The sequence below is a fragment of the Colius striatus genome, chromosome 2, assembly GCF_028858725.1.
Source record: "Colius striatus isolate bColStr4 chromosome 2, bColStr4.1.hap1, whole genome shotgun sequence".
NCBI classification, from domain to species: Eukaryota; Metazoa; Chordata; class Aves; order Coliiformes; family Coliidae; genus Colius; species Colius striatus.
The window spans coordinates 76,209,095-76,230,946 of NC_084760.1; the positions used below are offsets into that span (position 1 = coordinate 76,209,095).

At 41.7% G+C, this 21,852-nt stretch overlaps 2 protein-coding genes across 5 annotated transcripts in view; both read left to right on the forward strand.

Annotated features, from left to right (window-relative positions):
• The window catches only part of CRIM1 (cysteine rich transmembrane BMP regulator 1), a 195,591-nt gene extending 183,965 nt beyond the window's left edge, over nt 1-11,626 (forward strand). For all 4 annotated transcript variants that reach the window (XM_061991131.1, XM_061991132.1, XM_061991133.1 and 1 more), the window contains 4 exons: nt 1,892-2,086; nt 4,077-4,199; nt 5,970-6,157; nt 8,706-11,626. In XM_061991131.1, the coding sequence (XP_061847115.1) occupies nt 1,892-2,086; nt 4,077-4,199; nt 5,970-6,157; nt 8,706-8,882 (683 nt within the window). In that variant the 3' untranslated portion in view covers nt 8,883-11,626. The remainder of the gene's footprint in view (nt 1-1,891; nt 2,087-4,076; nt 4,200-5,969; nt 6,158-8,705) is intronic.
• A 1,938-nt stretch (nt 11,627-13,564) lies between these two features.
• The window catches only part of FEZ2 (fasciculation and elongation protein zeta 2), a 32,657-nt gene continuing 24,369 nt past the window's right edge, over nt 13,565-21,852 (forward strand). Inside the window, exons 1-2 of the mRNA XM_061991135.1 lie at nt 13,565-13,880; nt 15,520-15,628. Of these exons, the coding sequence (XP_061847119.1) occupies nt 13,648-13,880; nt 15,520-15,628 (342 nt within the window). The 5' untranslated portion in view covers nt 13,565-13,647. The remainder of the gene's footprint in view (nt 13,881-15,519; nt 15,629-21,852) is intronic.

A 21,852-nucleotide genomic window follows, 5' to 3' on the forward strand; every position in this document is an offset into this window, starting at 1 on the left:
CTTGCTAGTCTCCTTTTGCATTTCAATTTACTCTCTCCAGATCTGTTGCAGTGGTCGACTGATTGCTAACCTTGTTATTCCAAATGGTATCAATCTATCATGTTGTAATTTGTTAAAAACTGTACTGATGGCCAAATTATTTAATAAGCCTTTTTATTTATATCTGAGTGGTGATTCTGGCATATTTACAGACATAATTTATGTGAATGTTAAACCAATATTTCTCTGACAGCTTAAGAAGTTACATTGTGATCTCATTTTGTTATGCATATCATAGAATCATAGAATGGTAGGGACTGGAAGGACCTTTAGAGATCATCTAGTCCAACCCCCCTGCAGAAGCAGGTTCACCTAGATCAGGTCGCTTAGGAAAGCGTCCAGGCAGGTTTTGAAGACCTCCAGAGAAGGAGACTTCACATCCTCCCTGGGCAACTTGTGCCAGGGCTCCATCACTCTCACAGTAAAATAGTTCTTTTCTTATGTTTAAATGGAACTTTTTGTGTTCCAGCTTCATCCCACTACCCCTTGTCCTGTTGCTAGATACTCTGGAAAAAAGGGATGTCCCAACATCCTAACATCCACCATTTAGATATTTGTAAATATTAACAAGTTCCCCTCACAGTCTCCTCTTCTGTAAACAGCCCCAGTTCCCACAGCCTTTCCTCATAAGAACAATGTTCCAGTCCCCTGATCATCTTGGTGGCCCTGCGCTGGACTCTGTCCAGAAGTTCTCAGTCCCTCTTGAACTGGGGAGCCCAGAACTGGACACAGTGCTCCAGATGAGGCCTCACCAGGGCAGAGGGGGAGCAGAACCTCCCTCAACCTGCTGCCCACACGGTTTCACCATCATAATTTCTGAGTCTTAAGAAGAAAAAATGGAGAGAAGCAAAGTTAAAAATTAAGTGCTGCCTGGCTTGTGGAGGTTTTCTGCTGTGTAGTTTTGAGTGCCTGTGAAGTTCTATAGCAGCAAAAAACATCCTAGGCTAAGCAATTCATGACTGTCTTAACAGTGGGACAGGAGATATGCTGCAGACCACCTAAAAGGCTTGCATAGGATGCAGCATAAAAGAAATAGTGTATTGAATGTTTAGGCAAAAAGTGTAATGTGTTTTTATCCTGAGACCTACTTGTTTCACCAAGTCCAGGACCCTGTTAAGTACTGTGTCAAAATCTATTTGAAAAATTGTTGACTTTACAGCTCTCCAGCTTTGGGAAGGGTGTTCTAGAACCTTACTTTTTCTGAGGGTTAGGATCACAGCAGTTTCCAATTTATAGAATACTAACAAGGAAAAAAACCCCATTTCTTTAGTGCCATTTTCCATTGATGCAGTTTCAGGGAATGATTTCAAGGAATGAAAAAACCTATTGTATCAAAATAAATAGTCTTAGACACTTCCAGTTGTGTTCCTTGAGAGTTGTTTCATCCTTCTCAGCGCCCTGCCTATTCTTTTCTTCAAGTATTCCAGACTGAGTTCATCTTTCTTGAACTTTGTTAATTAGAAATGTAGGTAGTTCAGGATTTTTCATAGTTAAATAGGATTTGCTAAGAAACAATTACTTGGCAATTTCAAACAGTCAAACAGAAAACATTTTTTTCTTAATTTTTCACATAACTTCTGACGTCATCATTTCATGTCTCAGTCATCCATCCTTAAGCCTCTTGCACGTGGAAAATGAGAAGCAGCTCAGGCAAACTATGTACTTCATAAAGAAGCATAAATGACACCTTTTTTTTTCACAAATACTTCCTGGAAGATGTTGAGAGACTCTTGTAATTTTAGCTAGGATTTCTTTGTAGCTATTGTTTCACTTTTGTGTTTGAGGAAAAAATCAGATTTATGTATTGTTGGCCATTACTGTGTGATCACACCACTCTGTTTTCCTTTAACAGAAGATACAGTTCCAAAGAAAGTGGTCTGCCACTTCAGTGGAAAAACATACGCGGATGAGGAACGCTGGGACATTGACAGCTGCACACACTGCTACTGCCTCCAGGGTCAGACTCTCTGCTCCACTGTCAGCTGCCCACCCCTCCCTTGTGCTGAACCCATCAATGTGGAGGGAAGCTGCTGTCCCATGTGTCCAGGTAATGGGATGTGACAACCCAGGTTATTGTAATGCTGGTTTTCCAGGGCTGATAGTAAATTGGCTTTTAATTGGTTTTTGAAGGTCAGTCCATGTTTGAACACTATCAAAAAGACAACAGACATTGAGACTTCAAGAAAATTAATATTCTTAACAGACGGTATATAGTTTGGATTTTACTTACTCTGAGAACTCTGAATTCACAAATTAGTTGCCTGCCCTTGCTTTGTCATTTCACAAGGTTATGAAAATACATTACTGAAGTCAGAAAATGAGTACTCGTCCATCTGTGCAGATTGTCAGTGTTTAACATTTCTGTCCTTTCCAAGTCTCTTCAGCACTTTTCAAATATCTCATTGCTTTATTTATCTTTTTAACTCAGCTTAAAAGTAATAAGGAATTTTCTTAGCTATGGACACAAAGGACATAAGAATTACAACTAGTTTTTAATGCACATCCTGACATACTTCTGCAGAAGTTTGCACATTTTGTTTAGTCAGCTAGTAACTACTTCTGACAGGACAACTGAGGGTATTCAACCGTAGCCCCTCTTGGAATTCTTCTGCTTTGAGGAGTACAAAAAACAGGAAGGCAAAGAAATCAGCAGTGGTGGTTTACATATTGGATAGGAAGATGTAGCCCTCCCTTGATATTTTTGTTGCTTACTACCACAAAGGAGCAAGATTGTAGTAAATGGAAGTCTGAAATCATTACTTTCACAAGCAAATTTGTCCACACAACTGTATTCCATTAACATTGAGATAATGTTACAATGTTATTCCATTAACATTGGGATAATTGGAGGCCTGTGGCCAGTGGAGTTCCAGAGGGATCGATTCTGGGGTCAGTCTTGTTCAACATCTTCATCAATGACCTGGATCAAGGGACAGAGGGTACCCTTAGCAAGTTGGCTGATGACACCAAACTGGGAGGACTGGCTGATTCCCCAGAAGGCTGTGCTGCCATTCAGCGGGATCTCGACCGGCTTGAGAGTTGGGCAGAGAGGAAACTCATGAGGTTCAACAAGGACAAGTGCAGAGTCCTGCATCTGGGAAGGAACAACCCCATGCACCAGTACAGGCTGGGGGTCGAACTGCTGAAGAGTAGCTCTGCAGAGAGAGACCTGGGAGTCCTGATTGATAATAAGCTAGCCATGAGCCAGCAATGTGCCCTCGTGGCCAAGAAGGTCAATGGCATCCTGGGATACATCAAGAAGAGTGTGGCCAGCAGGTCAAGGGAGGTTCTGCTTCCCCTCTACTCTGCCCTGGTGAGGCCATATCTAGAGTAATGTGTCCAGTTCTGGGCTCCTCAGCTGAATGGGGACAGAGAACTGGAGAGAGTCCAGCACAGGGCCACCAAGATGATCAGGGGAATGGAACATCTTTCATATGAGGAAAGGCTGCGGGAACTGGGGCTGTTTAGTCTGGAGAAGAGGAGATTGAGGGGAATTCTTACTAACATTTACAAATATCTAAAGTGTGAGTGTCAGGAGGTTGGGACATCCCTTTTTTCTGTAGTAGCTAGCAACAGGACAAGAGGTAATGGGATGAAGCTGGAACACAAAAAGTTCCACTTAAACATAAGAAAAAACTATTTCACTATGAGGGTGACAGAGCAGTGGCACAGGCTGCCCAGAGGGGTTGTGGAGTCTCCTTCCTTGGAGGTCTTCAAGACCCACCTGGACGTGTTCCTATGAGACCTGATCTAGGTGAACCTGCTTCTGCAGGGAGGTTGGACTAGATGATCTCTAAAGGTCCCTTCCAACCCCTACCATTCTATGACAATTATCATGGCAGTCAGCATGTATCCTGTATGCAGTATGAAACAGGTTTTAAAACAAAATGCCAGATGAGTAATGGTGCTAATTCTGGAAAGAATGAAAGGATTCATACTACAAAGCACTGCAGGTGGGCAGGTACATTTTCTGAATTAAGAGCAGCGCTGGGAAGTTAAGCAGCCTGTAATTTGGGAATCACATTTCTGTTTCCTAGAAATGTATGTACCAGAACCTACTAACATCCCCATTGAGAAGACAAATCTTCGAGGAGACATTGAACTAGAAGTACCAAACTGGCCAACACCAAGTGAAAATGACATCATCCACGTTCACAGGGGTAAGATCTGATTTAAACTGAGCTATCTGAAGTCTGTGTTTATAATGTATGTTTTAATGCTGTATTTGTTCTATTCAGGTAGCATCTGTGTAATGCTTTAAAAGGTGTTAATCTGAGAGTATTCTTCATTGCAGAACTCTTACATGCTATTTGCTTTGAGTAAAGATGAGTCAGTCTATTAAATTATATGTATGCAATTTGGTCTCATTACCATTCCGTCTTCAGCTTGGAAGAAACATCTGTGTTGTTACGATGGAGTCCTAAAAATACAAGAATGCGATAAAATGATGAAAGAGGAGTGATTCTGCAGTGTCTTCTCTGATACAAAAACTAGAAAGCCAGCTGTTATCAGGCCACTGGAGTTGATAGAACTTTATTTGATACATTTGGCATTGTTATATTGATAAACAAACCCGGGAAAACATGTACCACAACTTGACAGATATCAGAGACAAATGTCAGAGTTAAAAAAAAACACTTCAAGTGTAATGACACAGAGATTATAAAGTTGTCTAAAGATGTAAATCCATCTTCTGTTTAAAACTCTGCAGAAATCGTCATTCCAAGCGGGGGAAACACTCTATAACATGGAACACAAAAAGTCCTATTTAAACATAAGAAAAAAACTATTTCACTGTGAGGGTGATGGAGCAGAGGAACAGGCTGCCCAGGGAGGGTGTGGAGTCTCCTTCCTTGGAGGTCTTCAAGACCCACCTGGCCACATTCTTATGTGACCTGATCTAGGTGGACCTGCCTCTGCAAGGGGGTTGGACTAGATGATCTCTAAAGGTCCATTCCAACCCCTACCATTCTGTGATTTTCTCCTTCTCTGGGGACATTCAAAACCCCGTGGATGAGTTCCTGTGACCTACTCTAGGTGGTCCTGCCCTGGCAGGGAAGTTGGACTTAGATGATCTTTCGAGATCTCTTCCAACCCTTAAGATTCTGTGTGATTCTGTGTGTTTGATTATATACTTGAAGGACTACCTAAACTTGTCTATTTTGTTTTAAAATCTAAATATCATCTCATAGCATACTACTTTTTGGAGAAAGGATATATTAATTGTAAGTACTTTACTAAATTATAAGCTTACATTTCTAAAATTTTAGTGTTTTCATTTCTCAGAGACATTAGTATCTCGTTTGCAACTGTCCGAGCTAGGGATTTTAAGCTCATGCTGCAAACCATGTGGGAATGTTGTATGTGTCATTGAAAATTACCATTCTTTGCAATTACATGCAAAACTTGCTACCGTCTAGTAGACTGCTGGCAGTCCGTTTTCACAGTCTGAGTGGCTCAAGTATTGTAATATGTTCTCAACACAAGAGAGAAAAACCACATCATATTTGCCTTACTAGTATTAAAAGAAAAAAGAAAAGAAGAAAAAAAAATTACTTTCATCCTAAGATTTCTCAGTTTTTCTCAGCATAGTAGCAGGATGGGTTTGGGTTGCTTGGTTTTTTTACAAGTGGAAATTCAGATAAGATAATGTGAACACAGCTGAGCTAAGAGGTTACTGTCAGTTGCTTGTTACTGTGCTTTAGATTCTATCCTATTTCCTCTCCTTTTGATGACCTTTTCCCAGGTAATACAGTCACTATACAAGATACTAGCTTTCAATTGTTCTAATTTATAAAAACAAGGTGACATTTCAGGAGAGTCCAAATTCACACGAGTGACAAGAGCCACAAGTGGGACTTTTATAACTACGTTCCATTTTCTGGTCAAGGCCCATTTATAATTACTGACAACTGCTGGCGTTCTTGCAGACATGAGTCATCTCCAGGGAGAGTACAGGAGCAGCAGCGGACCGCACCCCGGTGAAGATACGTCAGTTAGCTCTGTTGCCTTGGTGACGATTCCGATCACGATAGCGCTCTTACTGATCATCGTCCTTCTGCTTGTCAATCAAAAAAAGCAGTGGATTCCAGTGTCCTGCTACAAAGCTCCAACAAAGGTGCCACATTTATGTCTATTTCCAGGCTTTCACATGTTTGGAAAACAAGATTAACTTGAATATCATGTGGGGTGCAATCGAGTTTATATAATGCAAACTCTCTTATTTTCTCCTTATATCTGAAACGATTTTATACCAATCAGTCTCTTGGTAATTAGTCTTCTAAATGGTTGGGGTTTTTTTTTCCCCACTATCAACTGAAAACATTTCCTGTTCCATGCAATAATGAACTATCACTAGCTAGAAATCCAAAAATCCAGCTCTATGAATGTGTAGGTAAACATATGCAATTTTCTTATCTGCACTCAAACTCTTAGGAAATATTTCTGCTTTCTTAACTTTCATCCTCTTTAAAGGTCTTGTCCAACATTAGGTACTGTTTGTACTAGTAGTGTTTATCATTTTTTAATAACTGCATTGTATGGTTCTGGGATTAATATTTTAAGAGAGATCTCAGGAAATACCTAGCAATTAAGTATTCTCAGAATACAAAAAAAAAAAGTAAGAAGCTTGGAAATTAACAGTAAAAATACAATTCTATCAGCAGATTAAGCCCTTACTCCAGATTCAAATGCCATTTATAGCGGTGCCCCAATTTATCTCACTTGCGCTTCTTAATTCTAATCAAACAGACTTTGCCCATACTTGAACCAATTTGAGAGCATTTTTAATTCAGTTCTACCTAGAAGATAATTACAGTAATTTTAAAATGGTGTCCATACTCCTTCTGTCAGTGCTGCAAAGATTTTTTTAAAGTAATTTCAAAAAAACACATACAGTCAAAGCATAAAGTTGAATTCAATTGTAAATAAATGAGAAGCATGAGGAATCAGTATTATTCCATTTCCAGTCTTTCAAGACAAGTAAGCAATACCAGTTTCTGAATTTCTTAAGAAATAAATTTTTAAATTATTTAATTCTAATGGATTCCCTCCTGAACTGTCAGAAAAGCTACTCTCCATCCAAGTGCTTTGTGACAAAATGGTTGAAGCTGAAGTGAAAATCGTAACTCTCTAACTGTGGAACTATAGTCAACAATTTTATGTACGTTTTACTTACATCATTTTTCTCAAACACTTCACGTGCTGAAACATCGTTTAGTCAGTGTTACCAAAAGGCATAGGCTAAGAATGCCTACTTTGAGCCGCACGCAGACTCAATGGAAGACTCTTGATATACTGAAACCCAGGTTTCTTGTGAAGGTCTTTGTCATAAATTTATCTTTTAAGATTTCTTGGACCCAGTGTCACTCATTCACTTTTTCTTTTCTTTTGACAGTTGCCAGTAATAAATTTTGTTTTGGCTTATATTCTTTATGTTCAAAATAGTCCACCTATTTAATAAAGAACAAATCAACAACTGTGCTTAAACCATATCAATACCAAACGAAAGACAATCGAAAAGATGTTTCAAATTACAAATGTACTGCTAATATTTAGCCATGATTCCATTACAACAGTGAACCTCAGGACTTCTTTGTGAATCCAATACACAGACTTTTGAAGAGCCAAATGTAAAAATTTTTAAAATAATGGTTTGTAACAAATATCTAGGTAAAAAAAACTTTGTCATAAGGGCTCTGAATGTAAATTTTCAGTAAAAAGAGAAGCTACATCGGTGGAAATAGGAGTTTTTAAGAATTGCACTCCACTTGTGCAATTAAATTGCAAGCTTAGATATATATTCTCACTGACCTAATCTGTATCCATAGAGTATGCTTACTGCCTGTCTCCTTCATTCTTAGTGCATAAATATTTAGGGTAGTGTGTACTCAGGGTCATTTCATCTTTCTTTCAGCTGCAGAACCTTTCATTTGAAGACTTCTCAGGTCTGGCAGGTGTGGAAAGCCAGTGCACATAATTCATCTCTATATATTTTATATTTGAGCAATATTTTATGTTCATTCTTGTGTTAGATCATTACATACTTAAACCCTCACTTATATTTGCTTAAAATTAAATTCTCTATTCTACACTTATAAGCAAGTAAGAACAACTCTACTAAGTGCCCCATGACAAAACACTTCTGCAATAACACACTGCCTTGCAAGGGTGTAAAGCCTAGCAAATACTAGATAAAAGGTGAATGATTTCCTAATTAAGTAATACATCAACCACCTCAAAAAGGAACAGAGGATGCCACAGGACACCCTATGGCTGGGATTAACTGTAACAGCTGAGATCTCTCCCATTCTACACTTGTAATTCCAACCAGGAGCAAAACATTCTTGAAAATGATCAGCAATAAAAAGGCTGTTTAAACAAGCTGCTGCATATCTGGGGCAACAAGGTTAAGCTCTTGTGTGGTGTTTTATACTATCAGAGAACAGATGAACAAACTACCTGAGGTATGAGAATACCAGAGCTCCATTCAGAAGATGAAAAATAGTGATTCAGAAGAGGGTGTTGTCTATTATTGTGCCTGGCACAGTTTAGCAAAAGTCCAGACTCTTTCATTGCTGATCTGATTTTTTGTGTGTGCTTTTTTAATTATATGTGGAATACTTTTTTCTTTTAATTTACTCATTATTCCCTTTCTGTTATAACAGCCTTCCTGCCTAAACAATCAGCTGGTATATGTGGACTGCAAGAAAGGTACCATGGTCCAGGTGGACAGTTCTCAGAGGATGCTAAGAATTGCAGACCCAGATTCAAGATACAGTGGATTTTACAGCATGCAGAAACAGAACAACCTACAGGCAGATAATTTCTATCAAACAGTTTGAAGAATTGCACCCTTACCAAGGATTTAAGGAAGAGAGAGAGAGACTGTCTGCTATTACAATAAAACTAGAATTGTGCACTTGCTTAGTGGATTGTATTGGATTTGTGACTACATGTACAGCTCTAAGACCTTACTGGGATGAGCTCTGACTTCTGCAATGTGCCAGAAAAAGCATTCCCACTTTTCCTTGAGATAACTGACCAAGTGTTTTCTTAGAACCAAAGTTTTAAAACTTGTTAAGATGTATTTGCTTGTAACATAGCTATAGAGATTTTTTTGGGGAGGGGGAATCACGGGCTAGGGGTAGGCAGTGAGGTAAAAGGAAGCTTCAGAGAAGAAAAGCTGGTTTTGCTGGACAAGAAACTGAATAGAGAATACTGTCAAGCAGCAGGATAGTATTTTTTTCTTGTTGCTCTGAAACTGCATCTGTTGCAGCAAAGCCTAACCCCTGGTGAAAAAAAAAATATGAAAAAGGTCTGATTTTTTTTTTTTCCCCCAGCTGTTGCTACAGTAATATAATCCTAGAACAGCATTTGTCACATCACAGGTGTGGTGTAACTGCAAATATTTTTCTATATGATGAGAAGCTGCAGTAGTTAATAAAATAGCAAGGAAAAGGTTATAGCAGAAAATAAAGGGTGGATTTGTTAAGGATGTATAAAATTATACCTTGTGCTGCTTTTTGTTTTTATTTTTGTTTTCTTCGAAGCTGATTGGCTAGATTAGCCAGACTTTGGCAGAGTTAGCAAATGACTGAGGCCTAATTCCTGATATGAGCACTGGATCTTTTCACAGCAGTATTGAAGGAAGGAAGGAAAAAGTCAAGAACACCATGCAGTTCCAGGGGCTTTTGTTTGTTTGTTTTGTCTGTTGTGGTTTTGTTTTGTTATTTTATATCAATCTCTGGTTGTTCATACAGAAGGAAAAAATGTTGTTGTTGGACAAAGCTCTTGCTTACAAGAGAGTAAAAAGAGACTGTTTTAAGGTTGTCTTTTTTTTTTTTCCTGTTGATGTTCTTATTTACAGGTATGCAGATTTAGAAACTACTTCCATACTAGGAAGCTGCTTAATTTTAATTGTATATTACTCAAGCACCTTTTTTGAAGCTCAGAAAAAAAAAAATCATGCTTCTTTAAACTTTAGCATTATAGGAATATTTATGTAAATATAATTATGCTAAAAACAACAAAGTATTTGTATGTTTGTGTATATATATGTATACACAAATGCATGTAGGTATACGTTTTGTATATATACATGCATGTGTATATACACTATACAGATATATACTGTATATATAAAATACTATGTATACAGTATATATTTTTTTCTATTTTTTTTCTTGTTGAATGTATTTTTATCAGAGAGAGATTTTACTGAGAGCAGAAACAGATAAACAGGCATTCCATATCAATGCTTAATCGCTTGTGAGTTTAGGAAAGATAAGAAAAGAGCATCTCATTCTACCTACAGTTTGATTTGATTTGATTTGAATGTGTTGGTGTGTGCGTGCGCATGTGTGCGCGTGTGTGTGTGTGCACTCTTGTGTTTGCGTGTGTATAGTATGTGCACGATTATAGCAGTAAGCGTTGCTCTTGCTACTTGCTACATTTCAGGGTGTTTCTTATTTTTCTTTTCCTGCTTAGCCTTAGAAAGGCTTTTTAATGAATGCATTGGCTAGAGACACTGATGACAATATACATACAGCACTAATCAGCTCCATAGAGTAACACCATCAGCGCCTGGATTTTCCTTTTTTTTTTTCTTTCTTTCTTTTTGTTTTTGGGGTTTTTTTTTCAAACAATTGTTTGAAACAACTACTGGAATATTGTCCACATTAAGCTGGAAGTTTGTTGTAGCTTGCCTCATTTATAACTCTGACTGTATAATACAATGTTAACTTTCCAGACAGGTCTTGGCACTTTTATACTAATTACCCATTTGTGCATTGCCTTTTTTCTTTTACAAATGCTTGTCAAAAGAGACACAGATACCCAGTATGCTTAATGTGAAAAGAAAATGTATTTTTTGTAAAGGAACTCTCAAGTATTGTTGTAAATACTTGATCAGAGGTTGCTGAACTTTAAAACTGAAAAAAAAACCTAATTTATTATTATAATGACCTAATTTATTAATCTGAAGATTAACAATTTTTTTGTTTTAGAATATCAAAAAGGTGTTCTAGCTGTTTGCATCAAAGAAAAAAAAATAGGTGTATCATTAAGGGTCAACATTTTTTCTGCTTATACAACTTCAGTTTCCAACCACCAATAAGAAAAAATGTAGCCTCCCCAGTGCTTTGTATTCAGTCTGATTTTGAAACAGAGATGTTTCTGTCCAGTTACTACAAAGATTTTGTCAAGACAAAACATCCATTGCTTGCTTAAGAGTAAGCAGTCTTTATCCAGAAATTGTACATGCTTGCTTTTGTTTTACAATCAAGGCCATATTCTGAAAATATTAGCAGGATATAGGACATGGTGTAAAATGTTTTTTATTATTATTATTTTATTATTATTATTTTAAAGATATGATTTATCCTATGTGCTGTATCCATTACACTCTTTTACTTTGGTTCCTGTTGTGCTCTTGTAAGAGAAATGCAGATATAATTTTCTGAAAAATAGATGCATATGTGGCACTCAGTGCACTGCAGTTCAGCAGATTGCTTGTTTACTTTTTTAACTGTAAGGCGGTTTCTTGTAATTTGGCTCATGGCAGCACAATAAAAAAATTTTAAACCTATTGATGCATCTTTTCTTAAATATTCACATTTATTGTTTCCATTCCATGATCTTTGAGACGATAGATGAAATCTTGATAATTTAGTGAGGTTTTTTTTCCCTGGGAGTAGGAAATTGTGTTACTGGCCTGCTGACCTTTAGGTCAGAACAGATCTCAGAACATACTGTGGGTAAAGAACAGTTTCCAGTTCGGGAAGTTCTGGAGTTTACACTGAAGAATTTTCACATTAGAAGGATTTGTGAAATATAAATAGTGTCAGCATTCAGTAAATTTTATCAAATGCAAAGTTAGACTTTTGCCCTGCAACTGAGTCCATGTTGTATAGTTGTACATATCAGAAAGACAAAATCACTATATGAGGACTCTAATACATGGTCCTATGGAAAGCGTCTGGAATCATAATTTGTACTTCATGGACATACCTGTTAGCCTATAATGGTTTTTTTCTTCTACTACTTTGTAAGTTAATGGATCTGATGTAAAGTTCTGGTAAGTAACTTCCTGAGGCAAGGAGTTTTTAAGCTTAACTACTTGTTCTATGAAAAACAGCCTCCTTTTCTTTCTTTGAACATACTCCTTGATTATTGTCATTGCATATCCCTGACTTTCTGCATTCAAAGCAGCAGTGGATCAGTGTCTATATGCCACCCATTAGAGAGCTCTGTCTGCACTCCATTTTTTCTCTGCTAAAAAGCCCAAGATGAGTCTTCGGGAGCTGTTCCATACCTGTGGCTACCCTTGATGTGCTTTCTACTTCCCATTCTATTGCATCCTTTTGAGACGCATGGTAAAAGAACTGGAAATGTCCACATTTTTCAAACATAGTACACCCTGAATCTAGATTGCTCCTAATCACTGCATCAATTCTTGGACAGAAGTAGCTGTAATAATCAAGTGTCCTAATAATTACTGCAAAGCCCCTAATGACTTACTAGGGCAGACAGTTATTTTTGTGCATTTCACGCAAGGACACAATGTAACGCTAGCAAGGGAGAGGCACAGGAGACACTGTACTAATAACAACCAAGTGTCTCCAAAACTTAGTTTTATAGGTGTTAGGTGGCTGAGAGAAAAATGTCAGCAAGAGACACCCATCCCTAGGTTACCAGGTTACAATAAAATTATTGCAAACACACCTCCTTCCCCTTTCACATCTAAGTCAAATGGCCTTACTTGCTGCCTCAAAAGCACCTGCCATAAACCTGTGGCTGCTGTGTTTAGCATACAGAAAAAAAACCTGAGAAGTGGCTGGAAGTGATGATGCTCACTGGGCCAGTCCAGTCTGGCTTTCTTTCGTAGAATCACAGAATTTTTCATGTTTGAAACAACCTTTAAGATCATCAAGTCCAATTGTTTACCCAGCACTGCCAACCACTCAACCCTGTCCCAAAACACATCTACATGGCTTTTAAATACCTCCAGGTATTAAAAAAAAAAAAAAAAAAAAATCCTGGTACCTAATCTAAACCTCCCCGGGTGCAACTTCAGGCTGCTTCTTCGTGTCCGATGACTTCTTGCAAGAGACCGATCCCCACCTTGCTACACTCCTTTCAGGTAGTTGTACAGAGTGATCGTGTCTCCCCTCAGCCTCCTCCAGAGTAAACATCCCGAACTCCCCTCAGCTGCTCCTCATCAGACTTGTTCTCCAGACCTTTCATTTGGGCTTCGTTGCCCATCTCTGGACACGCTCCAGAACCTCAGTGTCTTTCTTATAGTGAGGGGCCCAAAAGTGAACAGGGTACTTGAGGTGTGGCCTCAGGAACGCCGAGTACGGAGGCTCTGATACCTGACACAAGGCTGGCCGCCACCTGCGTCCCTCCCGCTACCGCTGGGGCCGCGTCGCCTCCCTCTTCCGCGCGCCAGGCCCCGCCCACTGCAGCCGTTGGGCGGCCCCGCGCCGCTACACGCTCCGCCCCACCTCTCCCCCCTGCCCCCGATCTGCGGGAGGCGTCGGGAGCTCGCAGCGCCGGGAGCCGCGATCGGGGCCGCGCGGCCCGGTGTCTCCAGCTGCGGTGGCAGCTATGGCGGCGGCGGCCTCGCAGCGAGACCCGGGGGATTGGCAGGACTTCTCGGGCTTCCAGCCTTCGGCAGGGAGCGGTCCCGAGACAACCCGCGACAAAGGCGGCTGGGGCGCTGGGGATTTGGGGGCGAAGTTGTCCTTCTGTTTTGAGCCCCCGCAGGCCCGGACTGGCGGTGGCGAAAGCCGCGTTCCGCTGCGGCCCCTCACGGAGCAGAGCGCCCTGCAGGATGACGAGTGAGTGCAGGCCCACGGGGGAGACAGGGAGCGGAGCGGCAGTAGCTGTCCCACCGCAGGAGAAGGCCTGACCCGGCCTGAGGGTACCGCCGGTGCGGGGACGCGGGCACAGGGAAGGGACGGGGGTTCCGCGGCTCGCTAGCACTACCCTGAGCGTTGTCCCTGGGCCTTCTGGCCTGGGCCTTCCTTTCGCTGGGTCCCGGCAGGGCTTATGGGCTGCGGGAGTTGAAGCCTTTCCCCGCCCCCGGGACTGCAGCTGAGAGCCGCTGAACCCGGGCTCGTGCCCGGGCCGCGACTGCGACTCGGAGCCGAGGGCAGTTGGGTACATTCAACCTGCGCCGCTGTCGACGGGTTTGACAATGAGCCTTCTGGTTTTCCTCCCTTAACCGCCGGGGAGCTCTATGAGCATCCCGGCACTTTTTAGTTCCAGGGCGAGAAAAAGTAGCAGCTCTGAAATACAGAGAGATCGAGGGTACTGGTTTTTAGCGTTTTGCGAAATGCCGCTGTTTCAGCATTTGAAATTGAGCGTGGAAAGTACGGAAAGCAGAGGGAGAATAAAATCTCCACTGCAGCCGAGATAATAGGGTTTTTTCCACCCAACGATAAAAACTTCCTGATCTGTGCCGTTTTCCTGTTTTTAACATTATTTTAGAAGTATTTAACTTGTTATTTTACAGTAAACTTTGGTAAAGCTTCATTAAAAATACTGCAGTTTTTATTTGAGGTAACTAAACTGTGTGTCTTATTCTAAGAGAAGAGGGACCAAAAAAGCTATATATTTATGGTACTAACAGTGTGGTAAGTTTAGAGAACCATGAGTCAGAGACAAGTTGGGCATGATGAGGCTCTGTCTGCCCTTCTGTGTTTGGTTCAACCATTCCTCTGGCCGCCCCAGAGCCTAGCTAGGCAACGGCTCCAAACATGCACCCATAGCCCAGTGCTTAGAGGCAGATAACTTGAGGCAGCAAACTGCTAACAAGGCTGCTTTATTTCAGAGACTGCCATACACCAATAGGGCTGCATATGCAAGCTTCTAGTACAGCCGGAGAGGTTGTACAGTCTATAAACGCAGTTAAGATCAACTATGAACAAGAGTGGTGAGCTGAGCTCAGCAAGAGTGCTTCTGAATAGAACTAAATTCTTGCAGAAATTTAGTACAGTTTGTGCATGTTCATTATTCAGTAATAAATGGAAAGAAGAAAGATTAACCCAAGAATCTGATACTCAGCCTCTACTGAGTTTTTTTATTTTAATGTGCAAAAAACAAGGAGAACAAGAACAACACTAGCAATGGAATTTACAGCTCAGCTCGGATTTCATTAAAGAAAGGTCTCATCCACCTGCAAGACAGATTTTTGGTATGGTTATATAATTAGTAACGAAGCTGTCTCTTCATCACATTGCTTTATTTCACTTATGTGCATACGTTGTTGGTTTAAAAAGAATAAATTACATTTGTAGAAAAAGCCTTTTAGCTTCAAAACATTAGAAAAATATTCTCAGTAACTTGCAGATGAATATTTAGGGAGGAAAAAATAGTTGTTGATAGAAATACATTACAATTATGAATATGTTTACTGATAATCAGTTGCTACTTGTTATACGATGTGCATTTTTATTCCTTTATTCCTCTCCTCAGGATTTGGAATGCTTTGACAGATAACTACGGTAATGTAATGCCAGTTGACTGGAAATCTTCCCACACCAGAGCTTTGCACTTACCAACACTGAATCTTTCAGAAAAAGGGGTGAGTTCGGATCAGCAGAAGTGCCCCCTTTGGGTATTTTATACCCAGCAGGGAAATAAACAAATTTGTATAAATGAGTTTTGTTATTAAATGGCTTAAAATATGTTTAGTGCTTGACATTATACATGAGAGGTTTTTAAAATCAAAAATAATCAACTCATCATGCATCTTTGCATCTCCTTGGGTTGGAGTAACTTGAGTTAGCTTTAGATGGATGTTTGATAGGGCCAGAATGTGATAGAAGAAAATGTAAACCGAGGAAGCGTTTCGCATGAAATCTTTCTCCTATCTGTTTCATGTTGAATGTTATTCTGGGTAAGGGAGGAAAAGAGGTGGAAGTACTCTGATTTAGTAAATCCAGTGTGGACCTTTTTTAAGTTCATCTCATACTGCAGTCAGGTGGAGGCTAAAGTGCCTTCTTTTACAGAAAAGGTCACCCAGGAGACACTGAGGTTTACTTTGGTTTGCTTTTCTTATTTAACAAGTAGAATAGTTGGAGGGAGCAAGGAATGGAGCTTCAGAGAGGTTTATAGAAAGGGTTGTCCTCTGATCTTGTTAAATGTGGATTAAAATGCTTCAGGAAGAAAAGCTAGGAAGATTCTCATCTCCCAGGTCTTCTCAGGAAACGTGTGGCTTATCTCTTAAACATAGTGGAGTTGAGTTATGTTGTTAAAATATCTGCCTGCATAACATGAGAATAGAGTAATGCTTTGACTTTTGCCTTCCATTATATAATCCACAGCCACTTTTTACTGTGACAGGAACAAAGGTTGGTCTATGGGAGAGGGTAGTTTGTGGTTTAGCAAGGGAAGATGGCAATTTGGAACTTTCTTGATTTGTGTCCCGTGGTTTGACTTGTGTTTATTCTAATTTTACACTCTATTAGAACGGGTTTTGTTCAAATTTTTTTAACTGATGTTAGAGTAATTAAATCCTTACATTTAAAGTAAAAAGATATACAACCCACTATGTTAACCCCCCTTGTTGTATGACTGAAAAATGGACTGGAAGACTGATTTCTTGATAAAGAACTGGGTGCAGTAGAAAAAAATGTTTCACATAGTTTTTTTAATTTATTTGCAGGAAGTTATGAAGGAACTACATAAAAAAGTAAAATGGTGTTGCTGGATTAGAAAGACTTTTAAGTGTGCTGCCAGTAGAAGGAAAATCAGTTAATGGATTAAATATATCTCAGGTTTTTTTCAGCTTTCAGTCCACCTGGCATGCCCTTTGATGTGTAAAGCCCATCTGTTTGGGAGCATTTGACATACTTTTTTTCCTACTTCTCTGTGTTTCAGCAGTATTTCTGGATATGTGACAGCACATATGGACGAACTAGTAGCTTGTTTTAACTTTCATATAACAAATACTAACAGCAAGCAATGCTTCCTTCATGCATTTGTAACTAATAATATGCTGTCGAACTTGTGTGTAAAGTATTTCTCTTCTTATTTTAGTAGGAAAAAAATGTAAGATGAGACTGATTCATCTAATCTTTGTTGCTTCACATCATGGTTCTGTGAACGCTTTTATACAGTGTGAACAGTGAAAGAAGAAGTTAGGTGGAAGTGTTGTACAGTGGTATAAGAAACAGTATTGTGCAATTGCTGTTTATTGTTAAACTACTTTTAAACTGATCATTTCCTGGTAGGAGTGTTAGGACAGAAACAAGCGTGGAGTGTGGCTGGGTGGAAGGCCGGGTAGTGCATTTGACATTAACTGTAACTTGGTAACTTAGGCTACTTTAGGTAGTTTCTAAGCCTGAATTATGGAGATATATTCTGATTGTCTCTCAAAATGTTGCTTCTGGAGGTGTCAGGAGGGGAAGGTACCTTCATTTTTTCAGTGGGACACACAGTGGAGTCAAGGCTCGTTTATTTGCGGCTGATTGAGGTAATCCAGGGGTTCCTGGAGCATGGGGAGTGGAGGAAAAGCGAGGAGAGCCACCAGGACCAGGCAGCTCTAGTGAGGGCGATGGTCTTGCCGGGAGGCGGAGCCGCAGCAACCATGGGGGATTTAATCATCTCCCAGGGAGCGCCAGTGACCAGGAGCATGGTGAACAGAGGTGGCAAACAGGGAGTGATGCGGCACCCAGGTGTGGCACGACAGTTCATGCAGGCAGGGTGAGCAAGGAGGATGGGCAGGGAACAACCCCACGGCCCACATACAAAAACAGAAGTTAGAGAAGTGCCCTAGCTTCAGCCTAGCAAGAGCACTCGCCTGAGGACTAAAGCCAAGGCTCAGGTGGACAAAACCCAGGTGAAGGTCAGTGCATCCACCCAGACAGAACTGGTTAGTAGAGACACTTCAGTCCAGTGGAGTACAGGGAGTGTTTAGGATGCTTAGTGACCTATGCTTTTGAGGCAACCATGTGTCATAGGTGCCCTCAAGCTGAAAAACTACAGTGCCTGGTGAAAGAGCTGCAGGAAACTGTGAGTAGACTCTGTAGTATTAGAGGGGCAGAGGTGGAGAAAGACAGAGGCTTCCACAATCAGGTGCAAGCCTCCAGTGGATCTAACAAGCCTTGGACCCTGGTAACAAAAAAAAGGACAAAGATCAGGGATGTGGCCGAGAGAGTGCCACGGCTCATCAGGGATGCAGGCCACTACCCCTTAGTTGTGTTCCATGTAGGTATGAATGATGTCATGAGGCATGACATCTCCAGGGTCCAGATGGATTTTAAAACCTCGGGGGAGCAGATAAAAGGTAGAGGGGCTCAGGTTATTTTCTCCTCTGTCCAATTCACTAGAGATAAAGGGGGAGTCTGCAATGGAAAAAACAGCCAAGTGAACTCCTGGCTGAGAGGCTGGTGCTGGCAGGAAGGCTTTGGGTACTTTGACAATGGATCCTTCCTTGGGGACTACAGCTTGATAGGACGGGATGGGATTTATCTCTCCTGTAAGGGCACTGGAATATTTGGGAGTAGGCTAGCAAACTTAATAAAGAGATCTTTAAACTAAGGGAATTAGGGGGTGGGAAGAGAAGCAAAACAACAAGCTGTCCTCTCTAGCTGGGAAACAGGGCAGGACAGGGAATGCAAGGATAAGTGCTCTTCATCTGCACACTGGGCTGAGATACGGAAGGCTTGACCACCCTGAGAAAGAGTCAAACCGGGGAGGATCCTCCTGCATCCACCCAGGGAAACCTGTGTGTTTTGAGTAAGCCCCTGCACTGCCTCTACACCAGTGCATGCAGCCTGGGGAATAAGCAGGAGGAACTGGAGATGTGGATGCGGGGCTACGACCTCACTGCAGTCACAGAGACGTGGTGAGACAGCTGCCATGACTGAAGCACAGCCATGGAGGGCTATGTATTGTTCAGGAAAGATAGACTGACAAGGCATGGATGTGGAGTTACTCTCTATGTGAGGGAGCAATTAATGTGTACCAAACTGTGCCTGGGTGGGGATGAGGAGCAGGTAGAGTGCTTATGGGTAAAAATTAATGGGCAGGGCAAGGCAGGGGATATTGTTGTAGGAGTTTGCTACGGGGCACCTGATCAGGAGGAGGAAGTGGATGAGGTCTTCTGTGAACAGCTGAGAGCTGCCTCACAATCACAATCCCTGGTCCACATGGGGGATTTCAACCACCCTGATAGTTGCTGGGATAGCCACACAGCCAAGCACACACAGTACAGGAGGTTCCTACAGATTGTTGACGACAACTTCCTGTCGCAGATGATTGAAGAACCAACAAGGAGGGGTGTGCTGCTGGACCTGGTACTGATGAATAATGAGGGCCTGGTTGGGGATGTGAAGGTTGGAGGCAGCCTTGGCTGCAGAAACCACGAGATGGTAGAGTTCAAGATCCTGTGTGGAAGAGGCAGGACACAAAGCAGGACCATGACCCTGGATTTCAGGCGAGCCAACTTTGGCCTCTTCAAAGATCTACTTGGACAGATCTCATGGGATATGATTCTAGAAGACAGAAGTGCCAATGAGAGCTGGCCAGTCTTCAAGCAGCGCTTCCTCCAACTGCAGGATCAATGTGTCCCAATGCGCAAGAAAGGAGGAAAAGGAGGTAGGAGGCCCCCATGGATGAGCAAGGATCTGCTGGGACAACTCAGGCAGAAAGCAGCCATCTATGAGAGGTGGAAACAGGGGCTGGCTTCTTGGGAAGAGTATAGGAACATTGCCAGGGCATGCAGGGGTGCAACTAGGAAGGCTAGAGCCCTTCTAGAATTAAATTTAGCCAGGCATGTTAAGGACAGTAATAAGGCATTTTTCAAGCACATCAGTAGCAGAAGGATGATGAGGGAGGATGTGGGCCAGCTGCTAAACTCTGAGGGTGCCCTGGTGACAGAGGATGCAGAGAAGGCTGAGCTACTGAATGCCTTCTTTGCTTTAGTCTTTACGGCCAAGGTTGGCCCTTGAGAAGCCCAGTCCGGCAGGGAAAATGGGATGGCCAGGACAGCAGAGCACTTGCCCTGGGTGGAAGAAGAAGAGGTTAAAGACTTGTTGTCCAAGCTTAAGACTCATAAGTCAATGGGTCCTGATGGGCCAGTCAGCCTCACCTCCATCCCTGGAAAGGTGATGAAACAACTCATCCTGAATGTTATCACTGAACATACGAAGGAAAAGATGGTTATCAGGGGGAGTCAACATGGCTTCACCAAGGGGAAATCCTGTTTGACCAACCTGATAGCCTTCTATGAGAACATAACCAGCTGGCTAGATGAGGGGAGAGCAGCGGATGTCATCTACCTTGACTTTAGCAAGACTTCTGGCACCGTCTCCTTTAACATCCTCATCAGAAAGAAATCTCAGGCAGCATGGCTTGGATGAGTGGACAGTGAAGTGGGTCGAGAGCTGGCTGAATGACAGAGCCCAGAGGGCGGTGATCAATGGCATGAAATCGAGGTGGAGGCCTGTGGCCAGTGAAGTTCCACAAGGATCGATTATGGGACCAGTCTCATTCAACATCTTCATCAATGATCTGGATGAGAGGGGACAGTGTACCCTCAGCAAGTTGGCTGATAACACCAAACTGGGAGGACTGGCTGATTCCCCAGAAGGCTGTGCTGCCATTCAACAGGATCTCGACTGGCTTGAGAGTTGGGCAGAGAGGAACCTCGTGAGGTCCAACAAGGACAAGTGCAGAGTCCTGCCTGCCTCTGGGAAGGAGCAACCCCATGTACCAGTACAGGCTGGGGGTCAAACTGCTGAAGAGCAGCTCTGCAGAGAGAGACCTGGGAGTCCTGATTGATAATAAGCTAAATATGAACCAGCAATGTGCCCTTGTGGCCAAGAAGGCCAATGTCATTCTGGGATGCATCAAGAAGAGTGTGGCCAGCAGGTCAAGGAAGGTTATTCTCTCCCTCTACTCTGCCCTGATGAGGCCTCATCTGGAGTCCTGTGTCCAGTTCTGGGCTCCTCAGCTGAATGTGGACAGAGAACTGGAGAGAGTCCAGCACAAGGCCACCAAGATGATCACGGGACTAGAACATTACGAGGAAAGGCTGAGGGAACTGGGGTGTTTAGTCTAGAGGAGACTGAGAGGAGATCTTATTAACATTTATAAATATCTAAATGGTGGGTATCAGGACATTGGAACATCTCTTTTTTCTATGGTAGCTAGCAACAGGACAAGGGGTAATGGGATGAAACTGGAACACGAAAAGTTCCACTTAAACATAAGAAAAAACTATTTCACTGTGAGGGTGAGGGAGCCCTGGCACAGGCTGCCCAGAGGGATTGTGGAGTCTCCTTCCTTGGAGATCTTCGAGACCTGCCTGGACATTTTCATATGTGACCTGATCTAGGTGACCCTGCTTCTGCAGGGGACTTGGACTAGATGATCTCTAAAGGTCCCTTCCAACCCCTACCATTCTATGATTCTATGATCTAGAGAAGATGTTATCCTTGCTTACTATCCCATAGTTGATGTCATAGTAATATATACCATGGAAAAATATTTGAGGACTGAAGACATTAAAGAATATCAAAAGTGAGATGTGAATAGATATGCTTTGTGGAACCTTTTCACTGCCTCATTATTGGAATTCTGATTCTGGAAAACAGTGGATGTTTGACTTCGTTCTAATGTCTGATGAAATACAAATTATATGTTCTCCCCTATAGACTTGCTGTCTGGCAATTTCAGTAGCACCTTCAAAATCAGTGCAAAAATTATTAAGGTTTCTGAAGAAACTTTGGAAAACTGAGGGAATTGTAACTAAAAAAATGAAAACTGTTACAGTAAGACCAAAGACAGTTGGTCACAGTT